Source organism: Episyrphus balteatus, chromosome 1 (genome assembly GCF_945859705.1).
Source record: "Episyrphus balteatus chromosome 1, idEpiBalt1.1, whole genome shotgun sequence".
Lineage (NCBI taxonomy): Eukaryota > Metazoa > Arthropoda > Insecta > Diptera > Syrphidae > Episyrphus > Episyrphus balteatus.
Genome location: NC_079134.1, coordinates 117,232,145 through 117,253,895, shown reverse-complemented (window position 1 = coordinate 117,253,895; position 21,751 = coordinate 117,232,145). Strand labels below are relative to the sequence as shown.

Sequence of the window (21,751 nt, the reverse complement as noted above, 5' to 3'; positions counted from 1 at the left end):
AGCATTTCTGAAGTGAATTCACGTTTACACAAGAACAAGAACTGTTGAAAAGTTGTTTTGGGAAAAATCACAGGTTAAAAATAATTCCAAAGCATTTGTGAAGTGAATTCCTGTCAAACCAATTCACGTTTACATAAGAACTATTGAAAAGTTGTTTTTGTAAAAATCACAGGTTATAATTTCCAATGCACTTGTGTAAATTCCGATAAAAACAGTTTACGTTTGCACAAGAACTGTTGCAAAAGTTATTTTTTCCAATCAAAGGTCAAAAGTAATTTTCAATGCATTTTCGTGAATTCCGCTTTAAATAACTAACGTTTACATAAGAATTGGTGCAAAAATTATTTTGAACAAAATCACGGGTTTAAAAAAATCCTAAACATTTGCGTGAATTCCGGTCAAAACATTCATGTTCACAAAAGAACTATTGCAAAAGTTGTTTTGGGAAAATCACAGGTTAAAAATAATTCCAAAGCATTTGTGAAGTGAATTCACGTTTACACAAGAACAAGAACTGTTTAAAAGTTGTTTTGGGAAAAATCACAGGTTATAATTGCCAATGCACTTGTGTAAATTCCGGTAAAAACAATTCACGTTTACACAGTAACTGTTGCGAAAACGCATTGAAAATGACTTTTGACCTGTAATTTTGGAAAAAATAACTTTTTGTTACAGGTCAAGTGTAAACGTGAATTATTTTCCGCGGAATTCACGAAAACGCATTGAAAATGACTTTTGACCTGTGATTTTGAAAAAAATAACTTTTTGCTACAGGTCAAGTGTAAACGTGAATTATTTTCCGCGGAATTCACGACTACGTATTAAAAATAATTTTTGACCTGTGATTTTGGAAAAAATAACTTTTTGCTACAGGTCAAGTGTAAACGTGAATTATTTTCCGCGGAATTCACGAAAACGCATTGAAAATGACTTTTGACCTGTGACATTTACTTTTGACAAACATTTTTGCCTCACTTCTAGTGTAAAGTGTAAACATAAAACATAGAGATCTTTTTTATGATTGATCTATGAGATCACGCCATATCCTAAACGAACTTGTCGAAAATGACATTCGGGGTAAATGCTCTATTTGAGCGAAATGCGAACTGTAAAGTGAAAAGTAAATACCCAATTCACGGTTAAGGTAATCACAGGTTATTTGAGAACTGTTCACAGGTAGTGATTGTGATTTGTCAATCACAGGTTAAAAATCACAGGTCGTGATTTTTTGCTCATCTCTACTCATCATAACATTTTGTGGATCCGAGATTTGGGCTTATGATAAGTTTTTAACCCTTAAACCCTACCCTGGGGTCCAGCGACACTGCAAACATACATTTTTTTGAATTTTACAAAAAATAAGTAATAGACGCCGCCGAAACTTTTAGAATTCTCTAATTAACGTAGTAGCCACCTAAAAATTAGTCATTTATTCAATACCAAGTTGTACAGCTCAAGATATCCACTCTCTGGGGTCCCGTAGACCCCAGGGTAGTATTTGTGCAAGTTTATTTTGGTAATTCGATGGATTGTTTTTGGATCCCTTTAATGGGTTATTAAGGTTTTTATTACTTTTAAAGAGTGTTTTCACTGTATCTAATATTTCTTTTATTATCACTACTGTATGCAAGTGTTATTATGTCTGTGTTCTCGTTTTGTTTTTCGATTTTAGTTCGAAAACACAAGAATTATATGGGCAACTTTGCCAACCAATCTCCAGTTACTTATTGGAGAAATTTAAAAAAAGAAGCGGCCAGCGGCTCAGTAAACATCTACTCTAACCACAAAAAAAAGGATTTCTCATCTGTCCACGATAAAAGGACCTCAAGACGAAAATAAGGTGCAGCAGTTGCAGAAATGCACTCTGTTCGGAACATAGCCACTCAGTGTGTCAAATGTGCCTGAACACAAATTTTTAGAACATTTTATATTTTAAAACATATTAAACTATATTATTAATAAATAAAAATTTTTGTTAAATTGATTTTTTTAATAAATTTTATCAAAATCCTTTTGGGGTCTCCTGAACCCCAGGGTAGTAATAGTGTCTCTCCCGGTAGGGTTTAAGGGTTAAAAAAACCAAATATTGTGGTCGACTTTTGTGAAGTTAAGATTTCAAAATTTATTTCTATGGTGATGGTAACCAACCATCATGCACCAAGATTAAATTAACTGAGAGAATAGTTAATTTTTTATCGTTTTACAAGGAAGTCCTGTTTGATCAGCTGATCATGTTTCCAACATTCCATACTTATAAGTAGGTACCTCTACCTAGTTAGAAAAATAAATGTATTTAGTTTATGTAAGTTGTTTGTTTTTTTTTAATCAAGTGCTCTTTTTTGTTCTCTTTTTTTTTCTTCCAAGTGCTCTTTTTTAAGGTTTCAGAATAAAATGTTCTCTATTTAGAAAGGTCCAAGATGGACACCCTACAAAGCCTTTAAATGTCCCATTTTGATAGGCACTAAAGCGGGTAAGATACTTACAAGAAATCGCTTAAGTGCTCATAGGCAGTTATCTCTATATTTATTTAATAATAAAAAAAAACATGTTTGATTACTAAAAACATAATCTTCACAAAACAAAATTACTTTGAAAGTTAAAAATAGCTAACTACTTAATTTCTAACTTTAGGAGAATTTTTGAATTTTAAAGCGGTTTAGGAAACGAAATTTTTCTTACAGTTCAAACTTGTTTCAAATGTGTACTTAAAAGAATTTTTTCAAGTAAATTCAATTATAAGTATTTGAAAAGCCAGGCAATTAAGCGGGGAAGGCAGTTAAGCGAAAGCTACTTAAAAGATGAATTTTATGTGAAAAAATCCTTATCCGGGTTTTACTGTATTGCCAACAGCATTCAATCGAATGAAGAGGATGCAACAGGTATGGTTAAGAAGAGTTAAGAAGAAAGAACTTGTTTTTATTTAATTTAAGGTTAGGGTGAAGGACGCCATAAGTTCGATGAATGCCTCCTCTTACTCGTTTTCGGGGGCGAATAATTCAGCTTCGGAAAATGTTTTGCCCTCCACATCATCTCGTTCGGGTGCACCTAACGCGGAGGCTCCACGCTGTAGAAAAAACGCTGCACTAAAGGAATAATTCTTAAACATTGAAGAAAAACGCCTTGCCCAAGAAACCCTAAACTAACTTAGGGAATTAACTAAATTAAGAAAATCAAAATTAAACCCAGAAAACGTCCAAAGTAAGAAGTTAACATATATGTTTTACTAATTACTAATTACTAATTTTTGTATTTTTTTCAGGACAGACATCAGACTGAATTTTTTTTTCTTTTTTTTTTTTTTCATTTATTTATTTTTGTATTATTATTTTTTATTTACTTCATTCATATTATTTATTTCATTCATAAATAACATAAAAAATTAACTCCAGTTTTGTTTATTTTTGTTTTTCGTAGTATGTAAGTTTTAAGTTATCTTTAAAGCCTGGATATGTAATTTTTTTGTTTGCATCTGAATGCAATTTTCATTCATTAGTTTTAAGTTTTTTTTTTTTCATTATATAATTTTTAAGAAATATACATATATATATAATAAAATACCAGCTAAAAGAATTTTCCTTTTTTTTTCATTTTCCATCAGGGGTATCTTGGCATGCTTGTCTATGCTAACAAACTTGCTTCATCTGGATATTTTATAAATATTTAGTGTGCATTCATCATTTTTGAAAAAAACTTAAAATTCTATTAGAGACGAGCCAAAAGAAGTTTCAGTTTTTTTCTTTTTCTTTTTCCATCATCATGTCTTGGCTTGCTTATCTATACTTACCAACTTGCTTCATCTGGATATTTTATACATATTTGGAAACTTTAAAGAATCTACTTAAAGTGTGCATTCATCATTTTTGAAAAAAAAAAACTTAAAATTCTAGTAGAGACGAGCCAAAAGAAATTTCTGTGTTTCTATTTTTCAGATCTTTAATTTTTATTCATTTTTTATTACTTTTTTGTTTTTTATTTCAAAATAATGAGAGCAAGTAGTTTCGCTTTTGGCATTGAGATCCTCTTTCGTTCATGTTTTCGTTATTAGGATCTGGGTACATTGGATTCTCATAATCCACCTCAATATCCGCATCAACAAAATCCTCATGGCTGCGTATTTGAATGTGGTTGTGCAATATGCAACAAGCAGTTACTATTTTATTGGCCATCATTGGCTCTGAAACATCCAAATACTTTAGGTGGCGGAATCGGCATTTAAGGAACCCAAATGCTCGTTCTATTGTAACTCTTGCGCTACTAAGACGCGTGTTAAAATTAATTTTGTTTTCACTCAAGTGTCCGTTATCACGGAAGGGTGGTACAAGGTTTTTTTTCAGAGGGTAGGCTGTATCACCCACAAGATGATATTCGTCAGGCACCAATCGGTCTATTTCACTCGACAATGGGCTGTTTCTAAAGACTCTTGCATCATGCAACCGTCCCGGAGCTCCTACATACACATCGGTGAAAACAACTCTATGGTCACACACGACTTTAAAGCAAAATATGGTAAAAGTAATAAAATTCTATCTGCCAAAGACATAATTTACCTTGTAAAATATCTGAGTGGGAATTTTTTCTGTTGTAGTAGTCGATTGGGTTTCTTAAGGGCTGTTTGATTTGGATGTGACACCCATCAATAGCCCCAATTATCCCTGGGATACGGCCTCCAGATTTCTCTCGAAACGCCTAAATGTTTTAGTTGATTTATACTGTCTTTTAATCCTTCTAATATAATAAATACTCACTTAAGAAATAGAGTTGTATTGACTTGGAGATGGCAATTTGATGTAGTCTCCCGTCAAAGCGCATAACACATCAAGAATTTCACAAAAAGCTTTGTGAGCTGAACTTTTTGCGATGTGGAAACGATCACCCGCTGACAAAAAGCTTTCCTGTTTGCTCAATATCCACAGAGTAAACAAAAGTTTTAATTCCAGTCCCGTGATGCGCTTACGGTTTCCCACTTTTTCCATCAGATCCTTCCGAACATACTCAAAGTAATATAATATTGAACCTAAATGTTTTGAATAGAAACTTACTGCGAAAGCACTTCGACTCATTCGGAAATGTTTCCGAAACTCATCAAACGTGTATCCTGGTATCGTTATTTCGAAAAAGTTTTCCGTTCTTGTCGGATTCTCGTTCATCAGGATCTCTGGGGAAATAATTGCTGCACCAGAACTCGCAAGAAGATCGTTCTCCACAAACAGCTCAATGCTTCCTAGATTTGTTAAAAATTATATGTGAATAACTCATGCAGTTAAAAAAAATCTATTTGGTTCAATAACTACCTAATACTCCGTCTTCAATTTCAGATGAAATGTCCAAATTTTCCATTTTATTACAATATTTAAATATTTAAATAATCTTGTGGCAACGATTTTTGGTTTTGTTTTGTCTCTCAGCTGATTCAAATTTGACAGGTAACCTATCTTGTTTGATTGTTCGTTCACAAAGGTATCAGCTACTAAGGTATCTTGGATAGCCTATCCCAGGGATGGCGAACCAATGGCACGCGTGCCATTGGTGGCACGCCATAAAATATTTCCGGCACGCCACCAATTAAGTAATTCAATTGCCATTTAAGCGACTTTCAACGATTTTCCCAGTAAAATTTTTCTTGAGATTGAAAAACTGTAAAAATCTCTTCTTCTCAGAAGGAGATACTCACGTTCTGAAGAACGGATTGAATTTACATGAAAAACCAGACGAAGTAAAATTAACTGAACAGTTTTTTATCGGTTATGTAATTAGGTTTTCACGAGCTAAAGAATTATCGGAAATGCTACTATGGACCCTGATAAGACATCCTTTGAAAAACTTAACATGTCTAAATTTTACTGGTAGGAAATTGAAGAAATTGAAATGTAGCTGAACGAATTTGTCCGATATCGACTCAAAAATTAGTCGAAACGAGGAAAGAGTTGGAATCAATCAAAGTAGAGAGGGTGGAGGGCAATACGGCGAACAATTCCAAATTAATGGAAACATTAAATTGGAAAAGTTGGAGATCTTGACAATATTTTTACCTACTTTACGCCTGTGAGTCATAATTTGTCCAAATGAATAACAAGATTCGCTTAACAAAATGCATTTCGGATTTTTTCCCAGACCCCCATGCCCCATATAGCAAAATCTAACTTTCCCGTACTATTGAGATACCTTTTAGGGCGTCTGGTAGAGGGTAGGCTGAAACAAAACTGTCTTAAACATACATTTTCTAAATCAGGAAAAGGCAGAGAAAGTTAATATTTGGCCATTATATGGTTACTCTAAACAAAAAAATATTATTTCAATTTTATAAGAAAAAAACAGAAACTAGATGTTTTTTCTATGGAAAAACCTGTTTGGGAAAACTTTAAGGGCGTCTGGCAGAGGGAAGGCTGAAAAATATCTAGCTTAAACTTATATTTTCTAAACCAGGAATAGACATAGAATTTTAATTTGTTACCATCATACGGTTATAAACAACAGAAAATAAGCTATTAGGTTTTTTATTAGAAAAATGCATTTCAAAATGCTTCAAAGCGGTCTGGCGGGGCGAAAGCTAAAGAAAAACTTCTGGTACCCGCATTTTTGAAATCAGGGGATTTTTTTATGAAATTTTGGTGTTTCATTTATTGGGGTTATACCTAGCAAAACGCCAAAAGTTGATTTTTGACTGCACTTTGGATGTGTCTGGCAGAGGGAAGGCTGAAAAATAGCTGGCTATAAATTATATTTTCTAGACCTGGAATAGACATAGAATATTAATTTGTTACCATCATACGGTTATACCTAACAGAAAATAAGTAATTAGGTTTTTTATTAGAAAAATGCACTTAAAAATGCTTTAAGGCGGTCTGGCGGGGGGAAAGCTGAAAAAGAAACTTGCGGTACCCACAGATTCGAAATCAGGGGATTTTTTTATGATTTTTTGGTGTATCATTTATTCGGTTATACCAAAACGCCAAAAATTGATTTTTTGCTGCACTTTGGATGCGTCTGGCAAGGGAAAGCTGAAAAAGATCACTGCCAGACTTGTTCCGTTGACATACTGTGGTGCATATCTAGATATGTGCACACTCGAATTTCGGTTATATCAAAACTGCCAAAATATGCTGCCGGCTCTTAGACTATTGGAATAGACTCCCATTCTGAATGTTTTATTTGCAAAAAAATATAATAATCATTTTCTTATAAACAAAAACTCAAACTTCCGAATTTTGCTTACATACGTATGTATATAGCTTTCGAGATTCTTTGCCCATTCAAGTGTATGTACTTGGTTGACGGTAAACATAATTTAATAAGTCCTAGTCATATTCTAGAATAAGTCTTTTATTTTGTAAACGCGGAATACAAACCTAAATAAATTGCGTTTCTTAACTTATTGGTTAAATTCAAACGATTTTAATATTATTTTAAGAAAAAATATAGAAATAGATAAGCTAATTTAAATCTTAAAAAAAAAAAAAAAACATATAAATTGTAGACTTAAGACACGATATATTTACACGATATATTTTTATAATAGTCATAAGGCTTTTAAAAATGATAATGTTAATATAAGTCAAATTTTTGTCTTAATAAAAATCGGAATTTAAAACAACATTTAAATTTGCATTTAAGTTTTGTTTTAAAAAAAGTTCTAAACAAGAGTTCCTTTTAGTTCAATCAGTTTCTTTCATTTATAATTTTTTCTTAAAAACCTAGCCGAGAAATATGGAAAATCAACTTGAATCTGGCACAGTTAAGAAAAACACATAGGGTATGCAATAGGCATTTTTCCCAAGAAATTGGATAGAAGAAGCGTTTACCCTCCAGTGCTGTGCCAGATTTAGTGGTCCAACAATCTCGGGCTAATAATGCCATGGAAACGTCCGAGATTCATAGTTTCGACGATATCGGTTATAATACCATATCTTTCGGGACGGGGGATTTTTCTGCACAGACGTGTTCTGTTTTGACGAAGAACACTCCCAGAAAGGTAAATTTGAGAAAACGAAATTTAGAACTGCAAGAACAAATAAAAAATTTGAAGCTTGATTTTGACGAAGCTATTCGCGCCAAGGATTGTGAGCTTTTGTCGCTGAAAAAGGAAATTAAAATATTAAAAAATAGAATTTCTTCAGCTGAATCAGATTCAGAGAAACTGCCAGCCAATAGATACTAAACATATAGTAGATAATAGCTTGAAAAATTTTAATAGGCCTCCTCAGGGACGTAGGTATAGTAATGAGATTAAGATATTGGCACCTTCTATTCTTTTTATATCTCCTGTTGCGCATAGGTTCTTAAGGCCGTTATTGGATCTTCCATCTGAAAAGACTCTTTGGGATTTTATTTCAACCTGGCCTAAAACTTCAGGTCATATAGATTTTAATGTCAAGAGCTTAGTGCTTAAAATGAGTGCGAGTCAGTTACCAACTATTTACAAATATGGTTCGATTTCAGCTGATGAAATTTCACTAAAAACTCATTTCACTACAATAGGAAAACAGATTTAGTTGTAGGTGTAGAAGATTATGGAGATGATGAATCCCGTTCAGATTTCCCTGCAGGTAGTGTTTTAGTTATAATGGCTCAAGGTATTGCCAATAGATGGAAACATCCTCTAGGTTATTATTTTGTTAGGAATACTTGCCCCTCGTCCGTTTTGAAAAGACTTCAGTCCAAGGCTGTTCTAGCATTGCAAGAAAATGGCTTATGCCATGTGCAGTTTGTTTGCCATCAAAGCTCGAACTTAAGACTTTTGGCAAGTGTGCTAGATATCAGTCCCGAAAGGCAATACTTTGAAGTTCAAGGTTCCAAAATATTCTTTTTTTATAACGTTCCACATCTTCTTAAGAGTGCTCGAAATTGCTTATTGGAAAATGATATCATTTTCTGCCAACAAGAGAGATCAACATGGAAGGACCTTGAGTATTTGTATGATGTCGATTGTGCAAATGAATTTAATTTGTGTCCCAGGTTGACTGAAGCACATTTGAAGCCAAAACCCTTGCAGAAAATGTTCGTCTTGCCTCGCAAATTTTCAGCAATGGTGTATATGCAGCATTTAAAACTCTGTTTCATAACAACAAGAGAACAGCAACAATGTTAAAAACAGCCAAATGTCTTTTATTCTTTGGAGATCTTTTTGATCTTTTTAATTCATCTAGTAAATCAGCGCAACACGAGAAGCGTATATGTTTTTTTAAATAATAAGCAGCAAAAACAATTTTTGATTTATGCCGATACGTTTCTTAAGTCCACCCGAGTTCTTAGTAAAGGTCCTGATAGTCCATAGCATTTATTATTTGACCCAGCAGTTTGTACCACCCCCAATTTTTTTTTTGCTCATTCGATACCTAGAGCATTGGCTGAATATCATTACCCTGATTTTTCTAACTCGCGAAATTCACATTTCAGCCGCCATCTTGGATTTTAGTTTTTGTTAAATATCTCTATTTCTATTTATCCTACATAAAAGTCGTATAAACAACACTTTTTAAGAACACTTTTTCGATATTCTGAATATTAAAAAAGTTACAAGCCAAAAAAGTAAAAAAAAACGAAAAAATTACAATTTTAAAGTTTTGAGCACTTTTTATCAAAATTATGAAAAAACCTTCCGAAAAAAGATTATTTACCTTAAAATTCTCTACAATTCTGCCATACAACTTTTTTTTTGTATCGCTATGAATACAAAAGTTGTTAATACCTACTTTTTTGTTAAAAAATGCTCTTTTTGTTTGTTTTTTATCTTTACTTTTTTCTTAAATTTTTTTACCAAATCTTGAATTTTAAATGATAAGTGAGTATTTTATAGCTTAATGCTGCAAGAGAAAATTAAGGACCTGCAATTTTTTTATATTTAAGTCTCTTCATTTCTTAAAAAAGGGTATTCTTCTTCTTCCTTTTTCTCGGCGCTGTTATGATCTCGATGTCGAGGGGATCATAACTATCCCACGTAACTGCTTCACACTAGTGATCCGCCTGTGGGGTTCGCCGGGTTGACCTCAGAAATCGGCGGCAAGCCTCCCGGTTTTGTATTGTTCCATTTCTAAGGCCAACTGAATGCTGGTGGTTTTGCATTTGCTTGTACCAGGAGTTTTTAGGCCTACCTTTCTTTCTATTTCGTGTAAAGGGTATTGTTTAACAAAAAAGTATTAATAACTTTATTAATTATAGCGATACAAAAAAAAGTTGTACGGCAGAATTGTAGAGAATTTTAAGGCGAATAATCTTTTCTTGGAACATTTTTTTCATAATTTTGATAAAAAGTGCTCAAAACTTTAAAATTGTCATTTTTTTCGTTTTTTTTTTTTTTTTTACTTTTATGGCTTGTAACTTTTTTAATATTCAGAATATTGAAAGAGTGTTCTTAGCATAAAAGACGCGAAATTTAATTTCCTACCTTTTTGTAGAATAAATAGAAATCGAGATATTAAACAAAAACTAAAATTCAAGATGGCGGCCGAAAGGTGAATTTCGAAAGTGCGAAAAATCATTGAATGAGCAAACAAAATTTTTGGGGGATCTTTTAAATTCGTCTAGTTTCTAGTAAATCAGCGCAACACGAGAAGCGTATATGTTTTTTTAAATAATGAGCAGCAAAAACAATTTTTGATTTATGCCGATTCGTTTCTTAAGTCCACCCGAGTTCTTAGTAAAGGTCCTGATAGTCCAATGCAGTCCAGTCCAAAAATTGTAACCCCCACAAACTGCTAAGTCGCCCATATATGAACATCATAAATGCACTGGACTATGACAGCAAAGATGTAACTTCAAGGTTTTCCTATATAAAAGATTGGCTCTTAAATATACATGCTTTGGCTTTGTTGTGAGAACATCTGCCACTTCAAGACCTCGGTTTTAAATTTTTATTGACTAGGCATTTAAATCAAGATTGTTTAGAAAATATTTTTGGTAAAATTAGATGCACTAATGGAAAAAATTCCTGCAGTAGTTGTATGCAGTTCCCAAGCGCTTTTCAGATAATTTGGGGAATTTAGTGTCTTGAAATAGTTAGAGGGGGAAATTGTGCTCTTGAGGAAGACAATAGTGTAGGTATTTTTCGAATAGTAGAAATTTGAGAGGGAATTTATATTGGTTGCAATGTGAGCGAGAAGTAGCTATAGTAGTAGATAGCTTGTGGTTGGCTATATCGGAAATGCTATGACATTTGTTGCCAAAACTTTCAGAGTCCGGTTCTTTGCATTTTACTTATCAAAAACAGTATACCAATTGCAAACTTGCAAAACTCCGCCACCTGAGTTTGTTCAATACATTAGGAAACTCGATAATATGTTTGTAGACATTTTTTCCAGAGTGTGTTATATAGAGGGAATAGCAGAATATTTCTTTCAAACTCTTAAGTTTGAATCATCTTATCGTTGTTGCACGAATGTAGATCCTTTTTTTTTGTTTTAAGATTTTTTATTAGAGTTAGAATTCATTTTGTGCTTAAGATAATAAATAAAAGAGTTCAAGAATCCGATTTCAGAAACAAAATGCTCACAATAATGCATTTATAAACTTCATCTTTTTTTATTTATTTTCCTCTTCCTACATTTATTTATATTTTTATTTATAATATAATATACATACATAGAAATATACATATATATTGTTATTAACTGTTCTATTATTTTTTAGCTGGGGAAACCGAACACCTTATCAAAAAATCGGTTAACGCGCCAAGAAGCATTCCTCATGGGTGCTGCGGAAATGCTCCTTCTTAGTCCGGTTCAAATATTCCTTAGTATTCCTTCCTCTATGCAAACAAATTTGATTCTTTTCCCTGCGTTCAAAAAAATCTTAAGGAAAATTCATAGAAAGAATCAATATTTGTTAGCTCCCATATTCCCCTCATAGTACCGGGTTTATTAAATTTTGAGTTGAAACTATTGAGTTATTTAAAAAAAAATGGACTCTGAAAGTGAAAGTGAATTCAAATCCTATTTTTGAATAATTCGGTTGAATTTGCTTATCCTGTCTGTTAAACTGAAAGAAAAGACCCTGGAACTGTACTAACAGAAGACGAAGACAAAAGATAGTGCATTGGCTTCTAAATATTTCAAAATGTAGTTTTCCACAAAAATCAAATGAACTTTTGGACGTTGTTCAAAAAATTATTCTTGAAGAAAAAAAATAACCCCCTTTAAGAATGGAAGACCCGAAAGAAAATGGTACTATCTCTTCTTAAAACGCCACCAAGAGATCTCCGTAAGAGTTTCCGAAACAGTATGCAAAGCACGAGCTATTGTAATAGAGCAGTCGATTCGGAAATGGTTCCAAGACCTTGATGCCGTTTTAGAAGAACAAGGCTTTAAAGACATCCTGTTGGAATCGACAAGAATATTTAACGGTGATGAAACATCTTTTAGTCTAGCTCCGAAGACTAGAACTGTCATTTGTCCAAAAGGCTTTAAAAATCCTTATCAGGTGAAGCTCTCCAACGAGAAAGATAACATTACGGTTCTATAAATGTTCTCAGCGAACGGGGAAACATTGCCTCCGGTAGTGGTATTTCGCTACATTCGCCCTCCATCGAAGGTTGTGAACTCAATGCCTCCAGATTGGGTGATCGGTCGCTCAGAGCCCGGGTGGATTCGATCCGAGACATTCTATGAATATATCGCTAATGATTTTAATAACTGGCTGATAAAAAACAACATTAAAAGACCAGTCCTCCCTAAGCAAACGAGTCCGACCTCGGTCCGAGTCCGCTCCGCCTGAGTTCGACCTCGACTACGAAACGGGTCCCAAGGCGGCTCAAATTAGTATGGAAATTATAATCACCGCGGAGCCGATTTTATATGTGTTGGTTTTTTCACCACGATTTCTCCTTCGACTTTGTGTTCATACACAAAAAGTTGCAAGTGTGTGAGTGCAATTCCGTTTTTCTCGTTTTGAGGTCGGAGTGTCTTTTCTGAACTCAGTTTTCTTGCTTGAAGGGCTGGCGTCGAATCGTCGCATTTGTAAACGGAACGGCAATAGTACGAAAGATAATTACGTGATACGTTAGCAAACGGAACGTAATGTTGAAAATTATATAAGAACTGAATCGACAAATGTAATAGCTTAAATGTCATAAATCATATGTTTTTCAAAATAAATTAAACATTTGATAAAATCATGAATTCCGCTTTTGTTTTTTATTTTGATTCATCTTCTGATGAGAGTGAAGAATATAAAGAAAAAATTATACGGAAACAATTGAGGCATAAAAGCAACTCTCTAGAAATGCGTAAGTTTCATGTAATAATAATGTGATAAAGCATCTGGATACTTGCAGTTTCATTAAAAGATTTCGCTTAAACCAAGAAGCATTCAACCACATTTTAGCTAAACTTAGGTTTGATGGGCACTTGTCAACTTCCCTAACATCAACTTTGCAATTAGCTTTGACGCTTGCACTGTTAGCAAGTGGTGTGTACTGGGTACCAGCACACTGTCGGTAGCGATTTCTTAATTGGAATGTGTTCTTTTAGAAATGGAAAGAAAGCTGTGTCATCAATTTATTTAAGTTATCTTTATTGAAAAATGTACCATGGTAATGTAGCATGGTAATCTAAATGAATTATATTATTTCAATTGTATTTTCATAACTTTTGTTCATCCTAAGATTAAACAAAATTTTAAAAAAAAATGCAGCCTATGCAATTTTTAATTTCCTCCAACGTACACTCCTTAGCCATTTGTTTCACGTTTTGTGAATCATCTTTTCATTAAACATATTAATCAATGCAAATAATTTTCAACTCAACAGTTATCTGTTACCGATGTAGCTTGTTATTGGCGTAAATCACCAATCAAGAAACAGCTCCATACATGCTGAAACGACCTTATCACGAATTACATTTGTGCTTAATTAAAAATCAAATTCAGGAGTAAACGATGAACAAACATAGTAAATTAACAAATGCAGCACATTATAGATAAAATTTATTTATTTTATGTTCACAGTTTTAAATTTACCTATGTACTTCCCAATTTCCCATTCACATCCTAAATAAAGCACCGAAATAATTTGATACAGTAAGAAACTGTAAAATCATTGTTAATTGAAACGGTTTATATAGGCTTGTAATGTTTGAATTGCGTTAGTATCATTCTGATTCTCATCTTCTCGGTACCTTCATAATTGTTGTCCGGCAAGCTGATATCTCTATCAATATCCTTCAAGCCTTTGTTAATTGGTAATGTTACGTCTTCAACATTATTGGTGAGAATATATTGGTCTATATCTGGATCGACCTTATGCATATGCGAGCTTTTGGAGCGAATATTTCAAATAAGTGGGCCGGAAGTAATTAACAAATGATTAATTAAATAAGTCCTCGAACTTTACCTGGAGCACTTTCGATCTAGCCTTGCCTTTCGGATCTCCTTATGCCTAGCTTCCAATGCTTCTTCAGAAAAGACTCCAATAGGTAAATGAAAAAAGGAAATTATATCTCTCGCATGAAAGAGAAGCTGCTAGGCATGTAGTACCAACTGTATTGGGAGAGATACATGGTTTTCGTTTCGTCCAATAGTTTCACGAATCTTTCCACATGAATTTCACGGTCAGTAGCAATCGTCCTTAATATAACTCCGAAGTTGCGAATAAGATCCTTATCTACCCCTGTTATCTCCGAACTCAATTCAGGATTTGATTTATTGCTATGGGTCGTCCCACTGTGGCGTCGTCTTGAAAAGATTCCATTCCCATATTTGTGTATCTAAGGTCCTTTTTCAGTTATTTACTTCATTTTCTATCTTTGATATGTGTACGGCATTGACGTATTATATAATACGTCCATGGTGTACGGCCTTAGCCTTTGCAGCTTCCTCCATTTCCAATATATCCTTCAATGATAAATCTATTTGAGTTCCTATTCCTATAAATAATTTTTAAAGTTAAGCAATGAATTATAGAATTGGTGTTCGAGATTTACCTATTGTGAATTTGTGATAGACATTGGCACAACTTGCTCAATTTCATTTCCTGGATTGGCAAAATGCTCAGAGAACAATGGTTCACCAAGATTGATGATGATTGTTGATCGTGTTTAAATTGCCTTTTTAAGTATTTTTTTTAGAAATATTGCTCTGATGAAAAAAAATTGAATTGTTTTCTTCTCTGAGCTTAGTGCTGATTCCAAAGAGCCCTCAATAATCCTTTTAGAACGAGTACTTTCGTCGGGAAAAACTTCTGGGGCACTATTTTCTAAAACGATTATCGTTGAAACTACTTCGTTCTTGTTCAAAAGCGATTAGGTACTACGATCAAATCGTTTGATTTCAACGATACTCGTTAATGCTTACGACTGTCATTTGCCTATCGTTTGACTTTCGTTCGCGTTTGTCTGGCTTAGAAAAAAAATTTGCCAAACTTCGAAGACAATTTTATTTCCTAGCTGAATAATTGATAGGAAAACAAATGATTTTCTTACCTTCTCTTATGATGGACGCTTCTGGTTCTCTTGTCAGAGCTCTTTTGCATTTGGCTAAGTGCAATGTAGGGACCCAGTCTACATTAAAAAACATCACTCAGCTTGACACATTTTCCTAGAAAATAAACATTTTACAAGAGCACATCAAGTGATTTTAGACAATACGAACCTAATGAAAAATGTGTTGAAAAAACTCGATCTATTTTAACATTCAAAGATTTTTTATTTCTACCTGCAGCTGCAGACCATCTCTTCAATCGAAGCTCCGATATTTTTTTAATTTCGCATTTCTTTCCCAAATTTTAGGAAACTTCAATTCTGGGTTGTGTATTGAGTTATACACAGACTAATTGAATACCTCATTCGTTTTGGAAGTCGGTAAAAATATTAGCAAAAATATTTGCAATTAAAATTACACTTTTCAAAATGAAATACAAATTACTTCTTCTTTCAAGAACAAATTCATTAGAATTATTTTTTTTTGTTTTCAATTTGGCATTTGTCATGTTCATCAAAGTCAAAACTGTCACTTTTGACTTTGACAGATTCGGATCCCTATTCTGGCCACACAGAAATGAATCAAACGTTTAGTTGCTTAAAACGGATGCTGAGGCATATATGATCAAAGCTGGAGAAAAAAAATCTCATACACATAACTTGTTTTGCGCACGGGTTAAATTTAATAACGGAGAACGTTAGAACATCGTTTCCTGTCGCTAACTCTTTTATATGATTTGTTCAATTTTTTTTTATAAAAGCTCCGCTCAGAGTACAACGCTTCAAGCTAATGTTAAATAAGGAGTTACCACTAGTAGGTACATACCTACCAATCTTAACAAGATGTGGTATCTACATGGTTGAAGGCGGCACCATTTTATGGAGATAACATGAGGGACGATAATGTTTATCAAAAAAACATTTTTAGTTCAGTAAAGAAAATAATTCAAAATTTTCATAGTAGGTTCTTTAAACACTGAACCCGGAAGATGCAGAATCTATAAAACTTTCAAAAGAGCTGAAACGAAATCCCCAACTACATCGAGATTTTATGTTTAAAATCGAATTTCGAAAAAATTTCCGAAATCATAACTTCCTTGGGAGCGAAGGGTCTCCCGTTAGCAATATCAATGGATTTGTTTGAGGTAGCTGAAAACATTGTATATAACATATATGGTGAATTTGGACCGAATTTAAAACAGAAATTGGAAACCATTTTAAAAATAAATCCAGGTTTTAATATCATTTCAAAAATAAATGATATTTTAAATCTGAATGCTGATGATTTGTATGAGGGCTTGAACTCGTCATCACATATAAAAATAAAATAATATAACTAAACTAAATACAAATTTGATCCCATTACCTCTTGTGACGTGGAAAGAAGCCTACAAAATGCCTACAAGCTTGGGAACTTGTTTGGTGTCACCAAATCATCCAGCTGGGTCTCAGTATATCGTGTGGCCAAGTGGCTGGTGTCAAAGGGCCCAGACTACATTAAACGGCCACAAGGAACCAATATCAACGAGAACTGCAGGAGATTTGAAAAAAAAAAAGAATTCCTGGTGTTCTGGGTGCAATAGATTGCACCCATTACTATAGCCGCTCCAGAAAATCGACAAGGAGTGCTATTACAACCGGAAACACCAGTTGATGATTGTTTTGCAGGCAGTTGTTGACGCGGACAAAAAATTCATAGATATAAGCTGTGGTGAACCCGGTTCTTTGCATGATAGCAGAGTGCTAAGGCGTTCTGAGCTTTATAGAAAAGGACAAGCCGCCAACAATGTGCTCTTTCCATCCAACACGTTCCTATTGGGTGATTCAGCATATGCTGCAACCAACTGGTTGGTACCAACCTTTAGGGATAATGGAAGGCAATAGAAGCAAAAGAAATTACAATAAATATAATATTAAATATAAAATAAAATAACTCTATTTATTTGTTGTTGCTGCTGTTGTTGGTGAACCTATGGATGTCCAGCATTCCCTCCACTTAGTGAATACACTGTGGTTTCCTTTGTTGATACTTCCTTCCTGCTGATTCGTTATTTTTTAGAGAATCAGAATCAGGGGATTCCCAGTCATTCGCATCACATCCGGATGCATTGGTGTACCTTCGGGTAAAGGGGTTGGTTTTTTCCAATGTAAATTGGGTTGAACTGGAAGCCTGGCTGGTCCAAACTCATCTGGTGCACTCGGCCGGGTGGTTTTTGAGAATGTTGGTCAGATTGCTGCTGCTGTAAAAAAATTCCTTATAAAACACCTTATTAAGAAAAGCCAAACGAAATTTTTTTATGTCCTAAAAAGATCTACAGTAACAATATGGGCAGAAGTAAGTTCCAGAATTGTTTCTCGTATCTCGAAGGATGCTAAAATTCTAGCACAATATCTAAGAATCTTGAATTATAAAACAAAACTACAAGCTTAAAAAAACCCATTTCCTTTAAAGGGCACCATAAAAAAAGGGTTTTATTTCTTCATACCAAAAAGCTTAGGATGGTGCTTCGGAAAAAGAAACGAAAATAAATTAATTGATATACATAGTTAAAACCATTCTCGGAAAACACGAGGCAGATAAGTTTAGAAGTATTTTAATTTCTGACAACACAATCGAGAAAAGAATAAGTGACATGGCCGTTGGCATTCGTGGACATTGGACAAATACCCCAAAACCCCACATGCGGAAAAGCCATAATGTCTAACATAGAATGGGAGAGTTGTGATCTCATCCGAGATCATGACTATCGTCGGTAATGGAGAAGAAGATTGTCTATTGAAACCGTTTTAATAAAATAACCAGTTTTAAAACGGTTTCAATATGGGACGATTAAAATTAATTGCATTATCATGCATTAGAATAAAATAAAATAAAATAAAATAAAATAAAATAAAATAAAATAAAATAAAATAAAATAAAATAAAATAAAATAAAATAAAATAAAATAAAATAAAATAAAATAAAATAAAATTAAATTAAATTAAATTAAATTAAATTAAATTAAATTAAATTATAAAAAAATAAAAATATATCTACTCACAATACTTTTTTTGAGAGATGAGAATGAATTTTTAAATTTTTTATATACAAATTTCTTACATCTTTTTTTTTATTGATTCATTAATTTTGACGTTTTGTTCTTTTGTAAAACTTGTCTCTATCCTATGGTGTTTTCCAAATAATTTGTTGTTCACTTATTGCTTTTTTGAATTTATATATTCTTTAAGAAAATTCAATTTTTCAGTTCGACTTTCTTGCTTTTTTCTTTGCAGATTCATAAATTCCTTCCACTTGTCGTGTTTCTTCTCGATATCCTCCTTGCTCCTTTCATTTTTCTCGGCGAAGTACATCCCTTTGGTCATTTTTCTCTTAATACCACAATACCACTCCTTTTTTGTTTTGATGCACCAGATGTTGTGGAAATGGGAGTAGTTGGACTTTCTGTTGTTGGGATGATGTTTGAAGATGATGTTGAAGACGATGTTGTGGGAATTGGACTAGTAGGACTTTCAGCCGACGGTATGCGTATGACGTTTGAAGATAATGATGGTGTTCAAATTTCAACAATTGTTTCGACTGGTTCTGTTTCTTTTTCTTGACTGCATTAATGTTGTGAAAATTGAGAGTTCTATGAAAAAAAAAATACGTTAACGACAAAACAAAAACAATTAATAAAACATATAACATACAGCTTCTGCAACATTTCTAGCACCAATATTTATTGTATTTGTGTTGGTAATAATCGGCTTGCCACCAGTCTCCTCCTTTGCCCAGGTTTTTTTCTTGATGCTACATATTTTAAGAAAGAATTTTATTATGTATTATTATTTATAATTTTAAATAAATGCTGATTTACCTTTTTTCGTGATTCTCCATTTGCATATCCATTTGCATTTGTTCAAATCAAAGTTTGATTTGTATTTACTTTTGCTTTCGGATAAGTTTTTGACATATTGGGGTATGTTCGTAGCATAAACAAAAAATACCAAGACTGGAAACTTTCGTACGTCTTTCCCCCCAAAACCCTTTTGTGTACAGTGCTGTCTGTGAATATAAGTGAAAGCCACCACGTTGGTAAATGACGTTAACACGCACACATTTATAGATTCACGACATTCACCACACATCGGACACGAACACAACGAAAGGTTCACGACATTCACCACAAATCGCAGCTTATAGGCAAACGTCAGTTGACCGCCGAGTTTCCAGTCTTGGTATTTTTTGTTTATGCTGGAAACTCTCGTACGTCTTTCCCCTCAAAACCCTTTTGAGTACAGTGTTGTCTGTGAATATATGTGAAAGCCACCACGTTGGTAAGTGACGTTAACACGCACACATTTATAGATTCACGACATTTACCACACATCGGACACGAACACAACGATAGGTTCACGACATTCACCACACCTCGCAGCTTGTAGGCAAACGTCAGTTGACCGCCGAGTCTCCAGTCTTGGTATTTTTTGTTTATGGTTCGTAGATTTGGTCAGTCGCCCATATAAATTTTCTTCGTTCGAGTATCGATACTCGAACAAATGTCAATTTCTTATCCGCAGCCAGATTTAAGTTTTATCCGCAGCTTGGTGTTGCATTTATAATACATGGAAGCTCCCACTGCCGATACGGATAGCTGTGCCAAAAACACTCCTAATAACGTGTACCTAGCTGGATGCTGGAAACGCCGAAGATCGACCAATTTATTATTCTTGGGTTTTTCCCCACAAAGCGTTTTTTGTTCCTAAATCCAGATTTTGGAGGTACATATTTTGAAAAATAAAATAAAAAGCAATATATTCATTATGCCCTACAAAACGTATTAGGCCACCAGAAAAATATATTCAAATTTCGTTTTTTTCGTTAAACAGTGTACAGAGTGTATTGAAATGTAAAAATCTGTAATTCTTATAATATAAAAAGGAGCCAAAAACTAAGTTAAATACAAAATTTGGTAGATACATGTCAAGTAATTTTTTGTTTGCTCTCTAATAACATAAATATTATTTCAAACACCTTTCGTGCTGATTTCTGGTGAATTATTTCTCAAACACTGAATTTCAAGATTTTGACTCGAGTTGCAGATTTATTAATTTTTTTGCTTTCATGTGTGACTTCTGACTTGTATTTATTAACAATATCTATCGATTCCAATATCAATCCTTTTTTCTATCACTTTTTATTACGGAAATTGCTTTTTGAGTTTTTTTCTAAATTCACCTCAGTTGACCCAACTAAAATGTCAAATTTTTAAAATCCTGAATATTAAAATTTTTAAATTTAATTTTCTCTGACATATTATTTTTTTTACACCACTAATGGCGTTTTCGATTGGCCGTCCGGAATCGTCCGGAAGCGTTCAGAAGTCTTCTGAAAGTGTTTTATTCGCACGAAAATGACAGCTAGAACGCTTCTCAGGAGAGAAATTCTCTTCTCGATTTAAATTCAGAATCCACTCAAGAAGCACTAATACATGGATATTCAAAAGTCAAAACAATCACTCAATCAGTTTTTTTTTGTTTTTCATTCAAAATTTTAGAAATTGTTTTCTGAAATTCAATTTAATTTATTTTCAAACAAATAAACGCATTATATACTTATTTAAAATATTTTGCAGACCAACTATCCCATTAATTTGTTGAATATTACCATATTTGAAAATTATTTTATAATATTTCGTTTGAAAGAAAAAAAAATTAATTTATATTTGACATTTGAAATTTTACAGAAAAACTAACACAATCACAAAAAAACAGAATTGAGTAGAAGCGATTTGACCTGTTCTATTCGATTTCAGAATGAGTTTCCTTGGGTGAAAAAGAAATCATGTTTGGGGACTCTTTATGGATCTTTCGAGGTCCACAGAATTATGTTTGTGGCCTTTTAGTCAATGAAGACTTCCTAGGGATCTTTGGAGGCGGTGGAAAATGTTTCAAAATTAATAAGCAAATTTAGCAAAGTTACTTCTCCGCAATTGCGATCGGAATTGATCCATTTTGCTTCATCGTGGCACAAAATGAAAATGGGTGTCAATGCCAATGATAAATTTAGTGACAAAAAATGTTCAAAATTATTGAGACGGTTTTTATGTATAGGTACAAATTTTAAAAATATAAAAAAGGTATGTTATTTAAAAATAAATATTAATCGGCACATAAAAACAAAATTTCATTGGTTCTTTATCCATTATTATTTAATTTACAAAAAAAATTATTTTTTTTTGAAAATTTTCCTTAGCTACTTAAAAAAAAAATAAAAAAATCAGTTGTATTCAATTTTTGCGAGAAAGTAAAAAATCTTAATAGTATAGAAAAGTTTAATTTCATTTATTTTACTTTTTTTCATTCTG

The 21,751-nt window shown here is 33.2% G+C and overlaps 1 protein-coding gene and 1 long non-coding RNA gene across 2 annotated transcripts; both read right to left on the bottom strand.

Annotated features, from left to right (window-relative positions):
- Positions 1 to 3,952: 3,952 nt before the first annotated feature.
- On the bottom strand, positions 3,953 to 5,337 carry LOC129910275 (putative nuclease HARBI1). The gene is made up of 4 exons (XM_055987600.1): positions 5,292 to 5,337; positions 5,040 to 5,221; positions 4,548 to 4,686; positions 3,953 to 4,489 (listed from the first exon to the last, which is right to left on the bottom strand). Exons 1-4 carry the CDS (start codon positions 5,335 to 5,337, stop codon positions 3,975 to 3,977), a joined length of 882 nt encoding a protein of 293 aa, XP_055843575.1. The 3' UTR covers positions 3,953 to 3,974.
- A 13,138-nt stretch (positions 5,338 to 18,475) lies between these two features.
- Positions 18,476 to 21,187, bottom strand: LOC129919014 (uncharacterized). The gene is made up of 3 exons (XR_008773039.1): positions 19,262 to 21,187; positions 19,095 to 19,194; positions 18,476 to 19,033 (listed from the first exon to the last, which is right to left on the bottom strand). It is a non-coding gene; the product is annotated as an uncharacterized LOC129919014 (long non-coding RNA).
- Positions 21,188 to 21,751: the final 564 nt, after the last annotated feature.

Coding starts and splice junctions, on each gene's coding strand:
- LOC129910275 (XM_055987600.1), bottom strand. CDS start 5,337: ATGGAAAATTTGGACATTTCATCTGAAATTGAAGACGGAGTATTAG. Junction 5,222..5,291: donor AATTGAAGACGGAGTATTAG/GTAGTTATTGAA, acceptor TAACAAATCTAG/GAAGCATTGAGCTGTTTGTG. Junction 4,490..4,547: donor CCACTCAGATATTTTACAAG/GTAAATTATGTC, acceptor TTTGCTTTAAAG/TCGTGTGTGACCATAGAGTT.